General features: G+C 50.5%; 1 protein-coding gene across 6 annotated transcripts in view; it reads right to left on the bottom strand.

Annotated features, from left to right (window-relative positions):
• Positions 1-6,010: 6,010 nt before the first annotated feature.
• The window catches only part of nfia (nuclear factor I/A), a 36,450-nt gene continuing 22,367 nt past the window's right edge, over positions 6,011-20,093 (bottom strand). For 4 of the 6 annotated variants that reach the window (XM_049730736.2, XM_049730793.2, XM_049730783.2 and 1 more), the window contains exons 3-11: positions 17,838-17,903; positions 17,136-17,210; positions 15,000-15,120; positions 13,565-13,689; positions 13,388-13,435; positions 12,661-12,839; positions 12,269-12,434; positions 12,017-12,108; positions 6,011-10,334 (exon numbers count right to left, since the gene is read on the bottom strand). In XM_049730736.2, coding sequence (XP_049586693.1) covers positions 10,320-10,334; positions 12,017-12,108; positions 12,269-12,434; positions 12,661-12,839; positions 13,388-13,435; positions 13,565-13,689; positions 15,000-15,120; positions 17,136-17,210; positions 17,838-17,903 — 887 coding nt within the window. In that variant the 3' untranslated portion in view covers positions 6,011-10,319. The remainder of the gene's footprint in view (positions 10,335-12,016; positions 12,109-12,268; positions 12,435-12,660; positions 12,840-13,387; positions 13,436-13,564; positions 13,690-14,999; positions 15,121-17,135; positions 17,211-17,837; positions 17,904-20,093) is intronic. The other 2 variants (XM_049730748.2, XM_049730756.2) reach the window with 2 other exon arrangements.

Raw genomic sequence — 20,093 nt, 5'->3', positions numbered from 1 at the left:
GAGGGTATGTGAACCGGCGTTTTGACGTAGGCAGAGCTATCAGGAAAATCTTTGAGGGACAGCTCTGCTGGCCCTAACTGAGTCTGCAGGAGTTGATCAACATGTCTTCTCCATACACCATCAGACGTTTGGACAGTATAAGATACTGGTCCCGTTTGCGCAATAACAGTGGCAGGAATCCACTTTGGTTTGCCACGGTAGTTCCTTGCCAACACAGAGTCTCCTGGCTTGAAAACTCTTCCTTTGCCCTTCTGTCCTCTGCACCTAACCTGTTTTTCCTGCTGACCTTGGACAATGTCCTTCATCGCTGAGGGCTTCAAGAGGTCAAACGTGGTGCGCAGGTCTCTCTTTAGCATCAGGCTAGCAGGAGATGTCTTGGTGGTTGCATGTGGACTGTTCCGATAGTTTAGTAGGAAGTGGTGCAGTCTCTGATGTAGTGTTCCTTGTCCTTGTGATGTTTTCAAGGCATGCTTCATGGTTTGAACAAATCTCTCAGCAAGCCCATTTGTTGCGGGGTGGTAGGGGGCCGACTTAATGTGTTGGACACCGCTAGCTTGCAGGAACACTGCCATTTCCTGTGAGACAAATTGGGGTCCATTGTCAGAGACTAGCTGGGCAGGAGATCCAAACCGACTAAACAGTTCCCCTAACTTTTCGATAGTTTTCTCTGCAGTGGTTGATCTCATGATAGCCACCTCTGGCCATTTACTGTGTGCATCCACAGCAATAAAGAACATCCTGTCCTCCACTGGTCCCGCAAAATCAATGTGCACCCGATGCCATGGTCCTTGTGGGAATTCCCAGGGGTGAAGAGGCGCTAGTGGAGGATTGTTCCTGACTTGGTGGCATGATGGACAGCTTTTGGCCAACTCTTCAATTTGTTGATCCATGTTCGGCCACCAAAAATAGCTTCTCGCTATTTCTTTCATTCGTACTATTCCGCTGTGTCCCGAATGCAGTTGCTGCAGCACTTTTGTGCGAAGTGACCGTGGTATGACCACCCTCCTACCCCAGAGTAAACACCCAGACTGGACAGACAGTTGCAATCTCCTCCCGAGGAAAGGCTTCAGACTCGCATTATCGCCAGCAGATCGACCCTTGACGACAACGTCCACGACCGCCGATAACTCCGGGTCATTCCGAGTTTCCCTTTTTACCTGCACCGCAGAGACAGGTGCTCTCTCCACCTCCCTGAAGTAGAAAAGGTCCACCGTGTCCGACTCCGGCTTTGTGACAGGCAAAGGCAATCGGGACAAGCCATCCGCATTGCAGTGGAAGTCTGATTTTCGATACCTGATGTCATATGCATGCGCCGATAACAACAAAGCCCACCTCTGCAGTCGGCATGCAGCAAGAGACGGTATCCCAGTGTGTGGACCGAGGATGGTTGTGAGGGGCCGATGGTCCGTCAGGAGCGTAAACTTCCTCCCATACAAGTATTGATGGAATTTCCTAACTCCAAAAACAATGCTCAGTGCCTCTCGTTCCAGTTGAGCATAGTTAGACTCTGCTTTGTTCAATGTCCTTGATGCAAAAGCGATTGGCTTTTCCTCACCACCCGGCAGGACATGAGAGAGAATCGCCCCTACTCCGTAAGGAGAGGCGTCACAGGCGAGCTGCAGTGGAAGTGATGGGTTGAAGTGCGTCAGGACCTTGGACGTAGTCAGCGCTCCTTTAGCCTTTTCAAAAGCCTCCTGACAGCTGGCTGTCCACTTCCACGTTTTGTCTCGACGTAACAGTTCGTGCAGGGGTTGAAGCAGTGATGACAGATTGGAGATGAAGCGTCCGTAATAGTTCAGCAGACCTAAGAAAGATCGTAGCTGGCTGATGTTTTGGGGTGGGGGCGCGTCCACGACAGCTGCCACTTTTGATAGTGCAGTGTGCAGCCCTTCTGCATCGATCACATGCCCCAGATATTCTACAGATGGCTTGAAGAAGTCACATTTGTCCTTACGGACTCTTAAGCCGTAGTCCTTCAGCCTTTGAAGGGTAGCATCCAAGTTGCGCAGGTGCTCGTCATCGGTAGATCCAGTGCACAGGATATCGTCAAGGTAGCACTGTACCCCAGGCAACCCACTAAGGATCTGATCCATCGCTCGCTGAAAAAGTGCCGGGGCTGACGTGATGCCGAACGGCAGCCTGCAGTATCTGAAGAGACCCTTGTGTGTGTTAATGGTCAACATTTCACGCGACTCTTTTTCTACATGCATTTGTAGGTAAGCCTGACTGAGATCTACCTTACTGAATTTTTGTCCCCCACTCAGTCCAGCAAACAAGTCATCAATTAGGGGAAGTGGATATTGCTCTGCTGCTAACACAGGGTTAAGTGTTACCTTGAAATCTCCACAGGTCCGAATTCCAACATCTTTTTTTGGTACAGGAACGATGGGTGTGGCCCACTCACTGATGGTCACTGGCTCCAAAACCCCATTCTTGACCAGGGCGTCCAAGTCAGCTTCTACCTTGGATCGGATGGCGTATGGTACTGGTCTAGCTTTCATAAACACAGGCTTGCTACCAGGTTTGACATGTAACTTAACGGTTATATCTTTCATGCTGCCTAATTCATCACAGAAAACCTCTTTGTGTTTCTCGAGTATTTCTTGTAGCGGAGTGGAACTGTGTGACAGTTTCCTTATCGCTTGCCAGTCCAGCCGGATTCCCTGTAGCCATGTACGCCCCATTATAGCAGGATGATTTCCCTTGGTCACATAAAGGGGAAGCCTTTTGGTTCGCCCATGGTACTGAACAGTCACATCCGTCATCCCTTCCATGTGCACTCGATGTCCCGTATATGCCTTAAACACTGTGTCTGATGGACGTAGTGGAAGGTGCCTCATGAGTTTCCTGTAGATCTTGTGTGACACTAGTGATGCCTTTGATCCTGTGTCTATCTGCATTTTCACCACATGTCCCTCCAACTTGGGTTCAGCCCAGTAGCCATCTGAGCTCTCACCTACATTCATCACTCGTATCGTATTTACAGGCACTTCTTCCTCCGAAGAATCACTATTTCTTCCATTATCATGGCAAACGGTGCGAACATGCCTTTTTTGTTTATATTTCCCATTGTCACTTTTGTTCCCAGCCCTTGAGCTTTTGTCCGTGACCTGTTTACTTCGGCACGCCCGCTCTATGTGCCCTTTTTTTCCACAGTTACGACAGTCCATCTCTTTGCACCAGCACGTCGATGCAAGATGTCCAGATTTACCACAGCGAAAACATGGCCCTTGCGCGTTCGGTTTATCATTGTTGAGTTGGTGCACTCTTTCTGTAGCACTTAGTTGCTGGGCCTCCTTTTTCGCCATTTCCATTGTTACACTGATGTTAATGGCCTTTTCCAAAGTCAAGTTACTTTCTGTGAGTAATCTCTTCTGTGCTGCTTCGTTTCTAAGTCCACATACCAGCCTGTCTCTCAAAGTGTCATTTAACACATCCTGGAACTCACAGTGTTCAGCCAGCTTGCATAGGGCCGCTACAAACTGGGTGACCGACTCGCCCTCTTCTTGGCTGCGTCTGTGAAATCGGAATCTTTCTGCGATTACCAGGGGTTTCGGTGAAAGATGGTTTGCCAGTACATCCACTATTTCTTGGTATGTTTTACTGCCGTGCTTTTCTGGTTGCAGTAGGTCACGTAGCAAGTTAAACGTTTTCGGCCCCATTACACTCAAAAACGTGGGCACCAGCTTCTCCTCCTTTATATCATTAGCCATGGCGAAGTAATCGAAACGCTCAGTATATGAGCTCCATTGTTCAACACTTTCGTCAAAGGGACCAATTGAGCCAATCATTCCCGCCATTACAAGTTCCTGTTTGTATGGCACTGCTTTCCCCACAGACGTCTCCCCTCAGCAGGCCACTCTTTTTTTTTTTTTTTTTTTACTTCGCCACACTACTCACGACGTTGCCAACAGTCCACCAATCCACTCCACCCTTCGAGACGAAGCCGGCCAACACGCGTCAGTCCAGACGTCCTCGTCGCCAGTTTTGTTATGTCCTTACTACTCTCCGGCTTCTTAGGTAGCAAGAAAGGTTCGGGCAAGGACGTTTTGAATACTGCTTTATTTCTTCAACACCGTCAGTTCACAGGCCGTACATCACAACACTGAACGTCCCCGAAGCTCCCACTCCCGGAGTTTTCCCACTACGGAACATGAGTTAGCCCAAAATATACAACAATCAGCAACCCCCCTCCAACCGTCCTACATATCGTCTCGGACCGTAATGCACAGCAGACCTTTCACGACAAAAGAAAAAGAGTCGCATGTGTAGTGTTAGCAACTTTATTGTGTTGTCTTTGTGTTGCATAGAGACACTTCCTGCCAGGACAGGAAGTCACTAAGGGACCGAAGGACAGAAGTAGCCACAGTGCACACAAGTGGCCAGCAGGAGGCGCCACCACTGCCATCAAGAGGCACACGTTTTAGTCCAAGAGGAAGAAGAAGTGAGTGAGTCCATGCATGTCCCTGGTGGTTGTTGGGCATTCCTCGCTGGACTGGCGAGGCTTCCCAACACATCCACCATGATGATGATGATTAAAATGATGATGTCATCAAGTATTAGTGCTGCTCAAAATGGCAATAAGTTCAAGTGGGGTTATAAAACCATAGCCTCCAAGCATGCTTTGGGGCTTTTGGTGGTGGTTGGGGTGGGAGAGGGGGGGCGTTGTGTGTGTGTGTGTATGTGTGTGTGTGTATGGGGGGGGGGGGGGGGGCGTGCGTGCGTGCGTGCGTGACGACATGTAGGAGCTTCATGATTCTTTGTCATTAAAATAGCAAGCCAATGGAAAGCGCATTTGTGCATGGGTGTGTGTGTGTGTAGTGGTGGTGGTGGTGTGTATGGGGGGGGGGGGGGGGGGGGGTAGTTGACACCCTTCATCAAACTTTGAGTCCAAACTTTCTGGCCTTGAAAGCGCCGTTGGAAAAATGGTCGACCAATCAAAGCGGCATCGACGTGACGGGAGCCATGGGTTTGGGGGGGGTGGTTAGGACCAATCTTTTTAAGTTCTGCTGATAGACCCGAGTGTGTGTGTGTGTGTGTGTGTGTGTGCGTGTGTGTGTGTGTGTGTGTGTGTGCGTGCGTGCGTGCGTGTGTATGGTGTGTGTGTGTCGTGTGTGTCGGGGTGCAAAGTCTGTCCAGGTTAATGCTGAGCTCAGCACAAATACAACATTGATCTCTCCTGCAGGACAGCAGCAAAAGGTGGCGGGGGGGGGTGCAGGAGTGGGCTTATCAGGTCGATGGACACTGCAACACAGCAATTAGGGGGCAGCAAGAGAGATTTATGGAACAACTCACATAAAACCTCTACAAGGATGCAACTGGAGGTGGAGCTTAGATCTCAACTGAAAGGAAAAACAAATTGGCCACGAATAGAGTACAAGTGTTTTGTTAGTGGGAGGAAGTGGCCTTTTCTCTGTGCAAACACGTCACGTTCACGTGTCCGGCTGGGAGACGACGACCATGCTGACCAACAAAGAAATTCATTGTCGAGTCCAGCTAGCAAGATGCTGCCATCATTAGCCAGTTGAGTGTTTATCGTGAGTCGGCTGGCGCAGTGAGCAAAGCGTCGGGAATGCGTCACTTTGATAGCATCATCGTAGCTGGCACGACAAAACCAAAACGTTTTGTGCGCATTCGCCATTATTGCCGATTACCAGCCGACCGCTGTCGTATTGCTTAGTTGGCAAAACGATTTCCTTTGTCGTACGTATCAAGCTGACATTTTGCCCCATGTGAGTATTTCTTGTGACGCGTCATTGTGGCAACCATTAGCATGCGGTTGTCATTAATAAGAAGCCTACTTTTTTTTTTCGATAGGTGGGCGCGGTCATCCGGTTGTTATCAAACAGATCACGTTGTACATCAGCGCCGTTCAATCGGGAGGCTCGAGTGGCTGATCGTGTGACATCGTCATTCGTAAAGTGGCGGAAAGACACGCCGATGATGCGGATCATTCGTCTTGGGAACAAATGCCGTTTTGGGACAAAAAGAAAGATGGGGGAAAAAAACATTCAATGTTACATAAACAAGCGCTTTATTTGCATGGAATGATGAAGACGAAGAAAAAGCAAAGGCGTCCAAATCTTTTTGGACGAGTCCAATGTCACCCGTTATACAACAACACAAAGAGGAAGAAGTGCTACGCTAGCAAGGGCCTGATGCTAATTTAATAAATTAACATTGGAATTAAGCTAAGAAGCTTGGGAAGCTAACCTTTGACGTCATCTTCGACAGCTTACTCAGAAGCTAACAGTTTAGAACTAATTTTAAACGGTAACATTGGAAGCCAACCAACGGTAACAATGAAATGTCAAAGTTGAAAGTTGACTGGAAGCTAAAACCGAAAGCTAACATGGGAGGTAACGTTGGACGCTCACATTGGAACCATACCTTTTGGCGTTGACTTCAGACGCTAAGACTGGAAGTTAACGCTGGACGCTAACATTAGAGACAACATAGAAAGCTAACATAAGAAACTAAAGGCGCTACCCGGCGTTGGTCTTCCTTAGCTCAAAGGATAGAGGTAATGAAGTTCACTTCAGAAGTTAATTTTGGACGCTAACGTGCTTTTCCATGGCGCACATGAGCAGGAAGAAGTCGACTACAGAACGATCACGTGACGACGCAAGGGAAGAAGCAGGGAACACTGATTGTAAACATATTTTAGGGGTCATGGTCGATGCGGCAAACAGTGATGTCGTGATGAAGTGTGGCTGCTTAAGCTGCTTTGTGACCACGTCATGAGAACAAGAAGTGACGTCATCCCGCGTTACAGCTTGGCAAGACAATTGCTAAAACGGGGCTCGTGTGGTTTTCTTTTTTTCATTTGTTTTCAGGGACCAACACCTAGAAGGCTGTGCTGGTCACGAGCTAACTTTGGTTGACAGGAAGTGCAAGTTTTTGCATAATAATAATTTTGTCTTGGTTGGTCTCAGAAATGAGCTAGAATAGCACAACGGGAGCCAGGAAGACAACGGTCTGCGTCTCGTTATTAGGAATCCCACCGGAGTTCTGGATTGGAAACATGTTAAGCCCAGTTGCTGCAATATTATTAGAGCACATCTCACTGCTGCCAGTAGGCGTGTCAAAAGAAATATCTGCCGTGTAACTGTCAAGATCTGTCACAGTTCGTTTCCTTGTTTTAATGTCATAGTTTCGGTTCGCATGTCTGTGTGCTCGCCCCTCCCCTCCTGTGCTCTGATCAGTGTAATTGCCATCACCTGCCTCTCGTTAACTGTCTTGTATTTGAGTCCTGTCTGCGTGTCACTCCCTGTTGGATTGTTTGCGTCTTATGTCTTCTTGTTTCATCTAGTTGCCTGTCTGTTCTCGTCTTGTTTTGTCTTTCTGTTCAGTTATTCACGTCCCTAGTCGAGCATCTATAGTTTGTCTTTTGAGTTTGTTCAATAAACCCTGGTCCAAGCTGCATTTGGTCGCCCTGTTCCATTCCGATCCGTGACAGTAGCGGCTGTTTCCCTGTTAAACTGCAGCCAATCATATTGCAGCAGGGCGCATCCCGCCGAAAGCTCCCGTGGTGTGGCGTTCATAAGAACGCTTCTGCGTCACGTGACGGCACCCCGAATACACCAAGATGGCAGCGACATACTCAGTGAAATAAGCAACGCATCTCTTCTTCTTTTCGGTCAATTGTTTCACTTTCCCCCAACGACTGATTGTCATCAACGTTGCTTGCCTTTCACTAAATGTTTGTTCACATTTTTAGGACAAGTGAATTCATGAGCTGCATACGGTTCCCACTTTGAGGCACTAAATTGATTGTTTGTCGAGCCATCTTTATAGGCAACGTTAGCTGTTAGCTCATCTGCCAAATCAGACGATACTTTGCACCGCTAGCTAGCTAAGAGGGCCACATCCACTCTGAGCTGCTTGAACAAACCTTGAGCCAAGTTGCTCATTTCACAAAAGTTCAAGTGGGTGTTAGCTTCCTCGTGGCTGTGGGGAAGAGTTGACGTCATAGTACAGCTAGCACAGTGCCATGTCATTCGAGTTAGCAGAGAAGAAAATCAGTGCTTTGGAGGATAATGGGACCCTTCAGCTGATTCAAATGCCATATTACCAACACGGAGTACTTGGAGGTACCGGGCACAATTCCGGGAAGTCCTTTTCCTCTCCTTCCATTGTGAAGGACATTCCAAAACAATGACAGGAAGGAAGCTCACAGGTATAAACGTGTTTTCATAAGAAGGTCAAAAGGCCCCTTTCTCTGCTGTGTGTTCAGTCGTTCAAATATTTCTTTTAGTGTAGGTACAAAATGTATTGTTTATCAAGCTGCGGCAATGACAACTGTCTTGATGGCCACGTTAGTCGCATCAGCTAAACCGAACAATACGGTACAGCGCTAGCTCATTAAGCCTTCATCTTTAGTTCATCTGCTAACTCGAACGATAAAGAACGGTGCTAGCCGGCCAATCGGATGACTCTGCTCGCACCAACTGTTAGCCATGTTGCTGGCCAGGAGCGGTGGAGGAGGGGGAGGAGTTAACCAATGGTGAGAAGTGATGAGGTGGAGCTTACATAAAAGGAAGTGGCCATGTTATGTGACCTACATTATCACTAACACTACGACATGCACATCTTTCATACTGTATACTTATGTACGTATGTATATGTTCATATCTACACATCTCCAGGCAAGCCACACCCCCTGATTCTAAGTGCTCGTATAGGACCGCGCCTCTTTGAGAGCGGCCAATGACGGAGGGCCATGCCCCTTCAAGATTATCTGGCAAACACCAACAAGAAAATACTCTAAAAAATCCCGTCAAATCAAATATGTAAAAGGAAAAAAAAAAAACATGTTTTTAAAACTATGCTAAAAATCACTTAGGTGAAATAAAATATGTAAATACATATCAATAAAAACATGGTTTTAAAAATTGTCAGCCCTCGCTCTTGACAGCAAAGACCTGCCAAACACAGAACTGGCAAACTGTAGATTCCCCTCCCAAAATCTTAATCTTTTACATTAATACATTAAAGCATGAATATTATTGTAATCATAATTGCTTTGATTCATACAGCACTTTCCAAAGGACCTGATGATGCTTCAAAATAATTCCCATGTCCAAATTTTGGACAAAAGATTTTTGGGGACATTTCCACAAACAATTTTGACCAAAAAACAAACAAATGATATATTCCTGAATAATATAATACTTTCAGAAAATACATTACTTAATTTTCAGGGAAAAGTTTTGGGGAAAAAAAAGTGCGGTATGATAAATATTATGTATGTTTAAAAAAAATCATACTGGAGTACAAAAGCCACATATTTCTGATAGGGCGGTGGGGGGGGGAGGGTTGGTGAACGCATTTCCTGTAAAACGTGGACAAAAGGAAAATTTGGATTTTCGAAAAATAAGCTGTATGTTGCTGTAACGTAAAAAAGTTGCACAAGTGAGCTATTTTTTGTTATTGATGTACTTATGTACTCAAGTACTCCATCAAGGTACTCTAGTTGGCAAGATACTGCGAATGGTGAGGGCTGACTGGAGGCTAAAAGTTGAAATTCCAAAAGATGTGAAAGTGAAAGATGTGCTTGTTTGGCAAATGACTTTGTGAAAGTCCAACCAAGCGGAAACTTTTAAAGGGATCAACACCATCAACACGTACTCATCATCATTATCCCCCAATAATAATAACAATAATAATAATAATAGTCCCTTTTGTCTTTGCACATCCTGTTTTAGAGTCCAATGGTGCCAGCGGACTTACTGGAGAAAAAGCAAACCAAAAAAAAAACAGTTTGGAGCTCTTAAACATTGCATTTTTCCCCCTCATCTCCTCATTCTTCCAATAAAAGGAGATTTCATATTCCAAATATTTCATATTGAATAAGAGGAGGAGGATGAGGCGAGGTCACGTGAAAACCTGCAATGAGTCAACAAACCCCGCCCACTCTCAGCTCCTTCCAGGAAATAGCCCCACCCCCTTGGGCAGAGTCATGTGTGCATCGAGCACCAGCAAGTCAACAAGCCCCATCCAGTCTCGGCTCCTACCAGAAAGTTGACCCTCGAGGGGGCGGAGTCTATTGCGGGGCATAAGGGGCGTTAGCTGGTGATAAGACCCCTCCCCTCAGTGATGCTCTTCCCACATCTGGCGTGAGGAGGAGGCGGAGGAAGAGGAGAAGGCGGGACAGACGGAATTTCTCAAGGCGTTGGGGGCGGGGCCGTGATCCTCGGCCCCGCCCCCTAGCCACACCGACAGTCAGGCGCTAGTGGGCGGAGTCAGGCACGGAAGGGCGGGGGCACGTCAAGGCGGACGGGTCCGGGGGCGGGACACGGGAGGAGCCTACGGAGTCTTTATCCCAGGTACCACTGAAAATAACAAAACACACGTGGTCAGCGTCACGTCGTCTGCGTCACATCCCCACGAACGACTCCGTTTTCGAGTCGTCTCACTTGTCCCTTTCTTGCCCCATTACAGTGGACTTGGAGTTGCATTCAAATTACTTTGGAGTCATCCTGGAGTGACCAAACTTTTGTTTTTTTTCGAGTTGTCTCAAATTTGTTGCCAACCAGCGACTCGTCACTTTTAGAGCCATCTGAATCGCGGACGTGGTCGTGCATGTGCATGCTTGTGTATTGATCAACACGCATCCTGCCAAGTTTGTCTCGATGATGTCTGGGGGCGACCAGACGGCCCAGGACGTGAGCGCCATCGCCAAGGCAACAGTATCACCAAATTCATTACATTACATTCATCACACGCTCGAAAACACACGCACACACACACACACGCACGCACGCACGCACACGCACAGATACGCACATCATTTAGAAAATGCATTCTGGAAAAAAGTGCAAGTAAAAGTTTGTAATAAAGGACGTGTGTGTTGCAGGCTTTGTCTGCACACGGCTAGTGATTGACTATGTGTGCGTGCGTGGGCGCGCGTGACAGAGGAGAAGAAGAGTGGAAGGTTAGTTTTTAATCAATACAACTTGCTGACGTTGGGACTTTTCTTCCTCGCTCTGCACTGCAGAGTGTCCTGAAAACACACTCCCCCTGAGTGTGCGTGTGTGAGTAAGTGTGTGTGAGTCTGTGCGTAGCCATAGTGGGGAGTTGAGGATGCTCATGCTTACAAGTCAAGATGACGACATGAAGGAGCTTTGTGACCCTTTGTCATTAAAATAGCAAGCCAATGGAAATCGCGTTATTGTGTTTCTATGTGTGTGTGTGTGTGTGTGTGTGTGTGTGTGTGTGTGTGTGTGTGTGTGTGTGTGTGTGTGTGTGTGTGTGTAATGCGTCCTACACACGTGTGTAATGCATCCGACATGCAAACATGCCCAAGAGGATGTTGTGGTCTTCCCATTCAACTCTCTCTCCCTCTCTGTATGTTTATCTATGACTCGCCCAGTGCTCAGTTGTGTCAGCAGCATGTCTCACGCCCACACACAAACACAGACACACACGCACTCACACGCACACGCATTCACACACACACACACGCACCTTGCAGACGTGTACTTGAAACACACACACACACACACACACACACACACACACACACACACACACACACACACACACACACACACACACACACACGAGACATGTCTTTGGCATGATGTCATTCAACATGGATGCCACAGCTTTCAACACACGCAAATGTGCCAAATGTGAATTTTTTTCAAATCTTTTGCAATGCGAGAGCAGTGGCATCTGCCCGTCCGGAACGTCATCATGCGCCTGAGCGCCTTTGTGTGGGTTTGTTGGCCCGATTGAGTGCACCCCCTCCTCCCTCCATCTTTGTCCTGGTGAGCAGGCGCCGTGGTCAGCCCTGACAACCTACCCACTCCCACACAAAGTAGGGGCCCATCTTCCCCCAAACATGCAAAAATTTGCTAACAAACTCTATTTAACCCTAAGACACAAATGCTAACCCAGATACACACACGCACGAACACACACAAACACACACGTGAGTGATGGCTGCTGCTGTTAGCATGTTAGCATCAGGGCAGGGGTCAGGGTTTGTGCGAGTGACGTGGGCATTCACCTGCGGCTGTTGCGGGATGTTGAAGGCGGGGTCTCGCGGCCCCACGCTAACAAATCGCTGAGCAGTAGAACTGGTGGGCGGGGCCGAGTATGCTGAGGAGTACACAGAAAACATCCAAAGTCACTTTCAGGCGACTTTCCAATGGATGCGACCGACGCCGAATGCAAAGACTATGGCCGAGCATCGGCCTCACGCTTCACATCTAGTGTGTGTGTGCGTGCGTGTGTGTATGTGTGTGTGTGAGTGACTCACTGGGCGACGGCGGGGAGTTACCCCTGTCCTCGGCCGAAGAGGTGGCGGGCGGCTTGGCGTCGACGGGCAGCGGGACGGGCCGGGCCATGGGTGGCGGTGGAGGGGGGGGCAGCATGGGCGTGGGCAGGAAGGGATTGTGGACTTTTCCCTGGGCGCTACCATTAGGCTGGGAGGGGAGACAAGGGGGGGGGCAGCGGAGGGGTTAATCATAGTCATGACTCGGGTCATAAATAACAAGTCACTCACGCTGCTGTGCCTGAGTGTATTGATTGGCTGTCGAGACGCGCACACTGACACCAATAATCCGCCCTCGTGCGGAAAAAGTGGCGCATACGCATGTGTGCGTTTCATTAAGTGCGAGTCTGTTTGTGTGTGTGTGCGCCGCGCCTTACGTTGAGCAAGCCCACCTGTCCGGCCGCCTGAGCTGAGTCGGGACACACCAACTGCACAAAGTCCTTGAGGGGGTCTTGCGGGTGGTACCTGATGGCGGCGTGCGAGAAGTATGAGGCGGGCTGCTGCAGGATGGGCGACGACGAGAAGTGCAGGGCGGAGGGCGGCGCGTGCGGGCTGGCTGCAGACACGGCGACAGACGGACAGACGTCAGTGCAATGCCAGGGCAGGCGTGGCAAGTCACCGCGCTCGGGTTTTTGGAGGGGAGGAGGGTCATCAGGATTCACTCCGCTTTGCACATGAAATGGCTTCACTGGCTCCTACTACTCTCTGAGTGTTGGGCGCAAAGTGGCCAAGAAGCAAAGAGGAGCATCGGCAGGAAGCCCCTCACCACTTCCTTTGCCGTTTCCCGTTACCTCGCTGACTTCCGCGTCTATCGGCCCAAACGCCTGAGGTCAGATGGCCAGCTTTGGCCCCACCCACGCAGGCAAGTGACCGACGAGAGAAAAAAAGAAAAGGAGCCTCGCATGATGCAAATACGTACGCGGCCGCCCGACCACAACGTCATTTGCATTCTTCCGACGGGGCAGGGCGGGTTGAGGAGCTTTGCAGTGAGGAAGGAAGGAGTGGGGGAAATAAAGGAAAGAAGGGAGGGAGGGGCAGGGAAGCAACAGGGAAGCAAGAAGAAACGCGAAGCGTGTGAGGGCGCAGACGGCGGCGCCCATTTACCTTGTCGGGAGATGAAGGAGCTAGCTAGAGAGCCGCGTAGCTTATATCCTGCGTGAGCAAACCAAAAGCACATGAAGAAGGAGAGGAAGACGAGAGGAGAAGCAGCGTGAACATTCCCCTCAACAACACGTTACGCAAGTTGGCAGGGGCATGTGCTTGTCGCCACGGTGATGCTACCTTGATCCTCGTGCCAGCTGCCAGCCTGGCTGGCGCTGCCCGGCGAGCGGCCCTGAGCGGGATAGTACGAGTCGTCGCCAGGACTGTCGGCTTCCTCCTCCATGCACTTGATGCGCTTGGCCGAGCTGAACGCAGAAACACGCGCGCGCGCACGGAATCACACACACACGCATACACACGCAAACACACACAGGCCGCTATTATGTCTTTGCACTTGTATCCCGGCAGGTGCGCTGGCCGTTTTCAAAAGGAGCACAATTTGGGGCCAGAAACTGAGTTTGGGTGAAGACACGGCATTGTCACGTCACGTCCCCAGCCGTTCCACTATGTGTCTGTTGTCATAGTTTCTGTCTGTGTGCTTGCCCCTCCCCTCCTGTGTGCCCATGATTAGTTTGATTATTCTTGCCTGCCTCTTGTTACCTGTCGTGTATATAAGTCCTGTCTGCCTCTCACTGGTTGGATCATTGTTGTCTTGATGTCTTTTTGGTTCCTGTTGTCGTATGGTCTTTCTGTCGTCATGTCCTGCTGTCTTCTTGGTTCACGTCCCGGTCTGTCAGTCAAGTTATTGTTTTGTTAAGTCATGTCAGTTTGCCTTTTGAGTTCTCCAATAAACCCTGGTCCAAGCTGTATTTGGTCGCCCTGCTCCATTCCCATCCGTGACAGAATGATCCGACCACTTCAGCGACCAACCTTCTTCCATCAGCTCCCGCTGCGATGCCTGATCTACGTCCCTCGTCCAGGCATGTTCCAGTGTCATGGGCTCCGCGGCCCCCATCGGACTTTGCTCCCGCGATGCCGGACCCTCGGCCGCCACTAGAGTGCTTCTGGCGCCAGCGGCTCCGCGGCCGCCATCGGACTTCGCTCCAGCGACGCTGGACCCGCGGCCGCCATCGGAGTGCCTACCGGCGCCATCAGACTCGCGGCCGCCATCGGGCTCCACCCCAGCGTCACAGGACCCGCGGGCGTCACCAGACTTGAAGCCAGCTGCGCCAGACCCGCGATCGTCCCTGGCCCCGCTCCCACTGCTGCGGCGTGGTGGTTCTTGCCGCTGCACACTGCTCTGCCTTCTGAATGCTGCTGATCGCGGTCCGGACTTCCAAACGCTGCCGATTGCGGCTCAGGCTTTTTGTATGCCGCCGATTGCGGTTCGTGTTCCAGAGTTGCCGATTGCGGTTCATGTCTCCAGAGTTGCCGCCGGCCGCGGTTAGGATTTTGCCATGAGGCCATTTGGACTGGTCAGTCAGTCAAGTTATTTTGTTAAGTCATGTCAGTTTGCCTTTTCAGTTCCCTTCAATAAACCCTGGTCCAAGCTGCATTTGGTCACCCTGCTCCATTCCGATCCATGACAGGCATGTTTTTGCCAAATCTCTGTTGTTTTGGTAGCTTGCGTGATACGCAACAATGCTACACATAAGAATGCTATGACGAGCCGTACCTGGACGAGGAGGAAGTGCTGGGGAGGGGCCTCCTCATGGCGCCGGGGCTCACACTGTAGTAGGACGAGCTGTCCAGGTCGGCCAGCGAGAAGTTTGGACCCGTGCCGGCGGCGATGGGAGCTGACACACACAAACGTGCACGCACACACGCACTCACCACACACACACACGCGCGCACACACACACACACACATACACGCACCCACACGCACGCAGTTTAGCTTCAGACAAATATAGAGGAAATAAATAAGGTTGTTTCATAGCAAAGCTGGCGCAGAGAAACAACAATGTGGTTGAAACCTCTATCCGTCCAGACCCAAACCTCTGCACTACCCTCCACCGACCCCCAACCCCGGTCCGCTTTATTGACAGAGCAGGGCAGTGTGATGAAAGGAAGGAGGAAGAGTCCTGACAAGACCTGCTGGCTACGCAACACTTTTCTGCACACCTCAGCACTGTCCATCGATCACGCGCACGCACACACACGCACGTGCTCGCTTGGCAGTTTGATGTGCGTGTGTGAATTGTTGGCTTTGTATGAGAATAAATGTCAAAGTGGAAGTCTGCTTCTGTGCAGAACGTGCATGCGCGCATGACCGAGCTTGCTCTGCAAAAAGAGAAGTTATCTTTGTGAAGGAAGGAGGGAAGGAAGGAAGGAGGCTAGGAAGGGAGGGAGGAAGGAAGGACGGAATTTGTCTGTGTCAGGTGGGGATGAACTCGACATGAGGCAGTCGAAAGCCCCAACTTGGTGACTTGCCTTCGAGTGTGTTTTCCTTGATGTCAATTTAAGTGCTGTTGTCTAATCAGATATGAATTCCCGCTCAGCCAGTTGCTTTGTGTCGATGCCTCTCCTCTCCTCTCCTCTCCTCTCCTCTCCTCTCCTCTCCTCTCCTCTCCTCTCCTCTCCTCTCCTCAACACACGTTTGTCGATGACTACGCAGGAAGTTGCCTCCGCATGACGACGCGGAAGTCAAGGTGGTGCGCCCGGTCACTCAAGTGACCAATCACACTAAGTAGACTACATCACTGGCCCCGCCCCCACCCCATCTGCGCCTCTTTAATAGAGTATTGATCCACACGCACACTCATTGGGGCGGTCCACCGACGGATTGCGTCATGGCCAAGCGAGGCCAAGGTCACCTGACGTTCGCTCTCGGTTGTCCGGCCGCCGTTTGGCCAAAAGCCATGTCGGCTTCTTCTCTCCCTTGACTGCGCCTGCGCACACACACGGCCCGTATACGCACGGCTCGTATATGCTTCCCTCCGCGGGAATCGAGAAGCGACTTCCCTGCAGCCGCATCTCTGCAAACGTGCTGACCCATGCGGCACGCTCACTCTCTTGCGCACACGTACGGGGCGCTGTGTGGGTTGTCTGAATTTGTGGACGCCTAAAGAGTGCCGTCACTCAGTGTGTATTCAGACCTGACTGTTTGGTCCACTTTAAACGGACCAGGGTTCGATTGTAACGCTGGTCCGGATCTTTTGTGCAGGTGTGAATACACGCAAATGAATCCTGGTGCGGATTAAAGAAACGGACCGAGACCCACATTTTCAGGTGTGAATACAAACAGCGTAGATCCGAACCAACAGCACAAATATGCAGAGCAGCTCGTAGGACTCGCATGTTTTCCTTCATTTTTGGGTCTGTGCTCTGTGTGCCGCCCTGGTCATTGCTGTCCAATGGGAGAACAGAGCGTGGGTGTGTTTACAAAATATACTTTTCTTGCTAAATGCACAGTCTGAATAGGAACCATCCATCGATTTTCTGTACCGCTTTGTCCCTACGAGGATCGTGGGCGTGCTGGAGCCTATCCCAGCCGTCATCGGGCAGTAGGCGGGGGACACCCTGAACTGGTTGCCAGCCAATCCTGAATCGAAACCGCACCAAACAAAAAAATGTAAGTCCGCTTTTGGTCCGGACCAAACGAGCGGACTATAGGACTTTTCTGATCTGAATACACCCTATGTCACACATGGGCGCTTGCACCAAAGTTGTGTCACAAAACGCCAAACCATAACAGCGGTTGCTATGACAACTTGGGTGTGATCTTTCTGACGTCGTTAGCGCTCAGAAACGAGAAAGAGGGCGAGAGAGAGAGACAGCGAGCGAGAGAGAGCAGCTGTGTTTGCCTTACTTTGAGAGACTCGCACAAGTTCGGAAACAGTAAATACTCCCGGGGTGACAAAACTCTCCTGGAAACCCAGATGACCTGAAACACACACGTGACAACGATTGCAGTGGTTATATTGGTCCAGTTGATCGCCGAAAGGTGGCACGGCGGCATCGTGCGACTAGCCGATTAGCACGTTTTGTGTGCTAACACGTTCATGTCTCAAGGTATGTAGGAAGGAAAAAAGAAAACCAAAAAAAAAGAAAAAGCACTCAGGTCATAAAACATTGCTCGTCAATCGCAATATACGGAAGCAGCACATTTCAAAAGCTGGTTGCTGGTCGACACGGCCAAAGGGGAGTCGCTTTGAAGACTGCCGCCAAATTTGGAGGACCGATTCGCGAGCACCAAGTAGCAGCATCAGCGCCATCTAGCTTAGCTTCACAATGCAAGTCAACGTGGCGGATGTCGCAGCTCTCCTCTGTTGCTGTTTCACAGTGTGCTAGTCACTCCAGCTCAAGCTTCGGCCGCATCTTTTTGTCTCTGGCGGCGGATCAGGCCAGGCTGGACCGTCTCCTCAAAGTCGACTTGCATCTTGTCCGCGTTTTAGCTGAGCAAATTTCTAAGTCGGACGAGGAGCCGGCCCAGGTCATGCGAGTCGGGTCGCTTGCCTTTCCCACGTGCCCGAGTGGGACACCACGGACACACGTGCTGGCAGCCACTCACCGTTCTCCGTCTGCTCTTTGATGTCGGACTCGCCGACCCGGTTTGGGCTCTCTGACTGGCCGCCCTCTGCAAGCACAACAAGCACACACGTACGTGTTAGTCAGGAGCGACCGAAAACAAAAATCATCAGAAGACCGATGACAATAGAATGAGGTGTGTTAGTGTGTGTGCGTGTATGTGCATTTTGTTGGACAATGTTTTTTTTTTTTCCCTGTCAGACTTCCTTTCCCAGAAGTTCCCGCGTGACCGGCCGGCCGGTCGCAGCACAGAGTGAGTGTGAAAACAAATGCAACCCCTCCCGCCTGCCCGCTATCGATCCCCACCGCAGGCGGCTTTTAATCAAATGAGCACGCGGAGCGCACAAATCAGGCCGCTGTAGCCCGCTCAACACGGCCGTCGATCAGAATGGGTGCCCCGCCTCCTCCTGCTCGCCGACTTCCCGTGAGCACATTTGCAAATTGATATTTGCGGAAATGCTCGCGGAGATGGCAGAAGAGCCGCTATCGCGTCATGGGAGGAAATGTCCCGAACGCACGTCACACATAGGAGACCAAGTCAAGGCGGGGAGGAGATCGAGACGTGCCAGTCGCCAAAAGTCCGCTTGTGCTCGGATGAGAACTTTTTGGGACGCTTTCCACGCAGGTCGCGCCAATCGTCGCCTTTGACTTTGCCAGTGGAGACGAGGCCTTGCAATAGCGCCAAAGGAAGAGTCGGCACATTTCTCACTCACGCAAAGCATCATCTTGATCCTCGGCATTTGTGCAAGAAGACACAACATCCCCTAAAAATAAATCACAGCTTTTTTAGTTACAGTTCACGCACACAGTCAAATGACATTTGTGTACCAAACCACGTTGGATTCTGAACACTCGCTTGTATGTGTGTATGTCTGTGTGCGTGCGTGCGCGTGTGTGGGGAGAGAGAGAGAGAGAGAGAGAGAGAGAGAGAGAGAGAGAGAGAGAGAGAGAGAGAGAGAGAGAGAGAGAGAGCGTGCATTACTGCGGCCTCTTTCAGCAGGCTGGCAGCCAACTTAAATCATTGGCAACCGTTTTGAAGCTTGTGCCTGTTTCCTTTAAGCAGTTGCCATCTTGCACCTTCTGCCAGAACAAAAGATGCACACACACGCGGGGAGTCCCCGTAGGAGCGAGCGGCCAAGGATGGCGAGAAAGTTGGGGAGCTGTGACTTTCCCGCCACTGGTGATTGCTAACGAGGACTCCGCCCAAGGAGGAGTCAAGTGCAAATGAGCAAATAGCCATTGATCGGCTGGAGTTGACCCCAAAGATCCCACCCAACCGCACGTTAAGATGCTTCGTTCTGGACCGACACAGATGTGGAAGTAAATGTGAGACTAGCATCGAGACTCTCGAAAGACGAAAGACTCACGGCTGCAATTTGGAACAAATTTCAACAACGAATGGACAACTTCTCGGGGGTGAAACGAGCCAGAAGAGAGACCGTGACGCGACGGACCATCCGAGCACAGCCAGCTAGCCACGTGAACGGCATTACGGCCATCCAGTCAAATTTGGAGAAGACACAAGCCATTCGCAATTGAGCTAGGTTTGAATGGCGGTGTGCAACGACGGGAGCAAAAGAATCTTCCTGTCTACGTCATGGATTTTTTTGGGCCTGTAGAACAAGCAAAGTTGAGAGATGCAGTGGGAAGACGCTGACGTGGGATCCGACGGGCGCGCGTGAGGGCGGGAGACAAGCGCGCGTCCGGTGGGCGGAGCCCAATTAATGAATGTGCGCATCGATTGCTCGCCGCTTCACTTTCCATAATTATAGCCACTCCCTAATGGGGCGAGTGCGCACCCCTCCCTCCCGTCCTCGGCCTTTCCCTCCCCGTCGCTGCGGTTGCACGTACTTGCATGATTGCCCCTAAGATGAGCCTTGTTGATTTCAAATCGAAAGTGGGTGCTCAATGATCACGCAGAGTCGCCACCTGACAAGGGGTCGGAGAACCGCACAAAGTCGGCGGCCGAGGCGTCAAGAAAAGCGTGGTCACGCACACACATGCCGACACAGGTCCTCCAATACACGCACGGACATTGTCTCTGGCAAGCCCGGCTGGCGAACATCAAACACAAAGTTAATCCAACGTCCTTGTTCCGATTAATAAAAGCTACAAATTAAATGCCGACGTATCCTCCATCTCGCTCCTTCGTTTTGTCCCGCACGTAAACGCGGAGGTCAAGGTGAAGCGCTGCGAGATGGTATGTGACACCCCCCCACCACAGCATGTGACATGTTAG

This window comes from Syngnathus scovelli, chromosome 10 (assembly GCF_024217435.2).
Source record: "Syngnathus scovelli strain Florida chromosome 10, RoL_Ssco_1.2, whole genome shotgun sequence".
Classification (NCBI taxonomy): Eukaryota; Metazoa; Chordata; class Actinopteri; order Syngnathiformes; family Syngnathidae; genus Syngnathus; species Syngnathus scovelli.
This window is presented reverse-complemented; position numbering and strand designations above follow the sequence as displayed.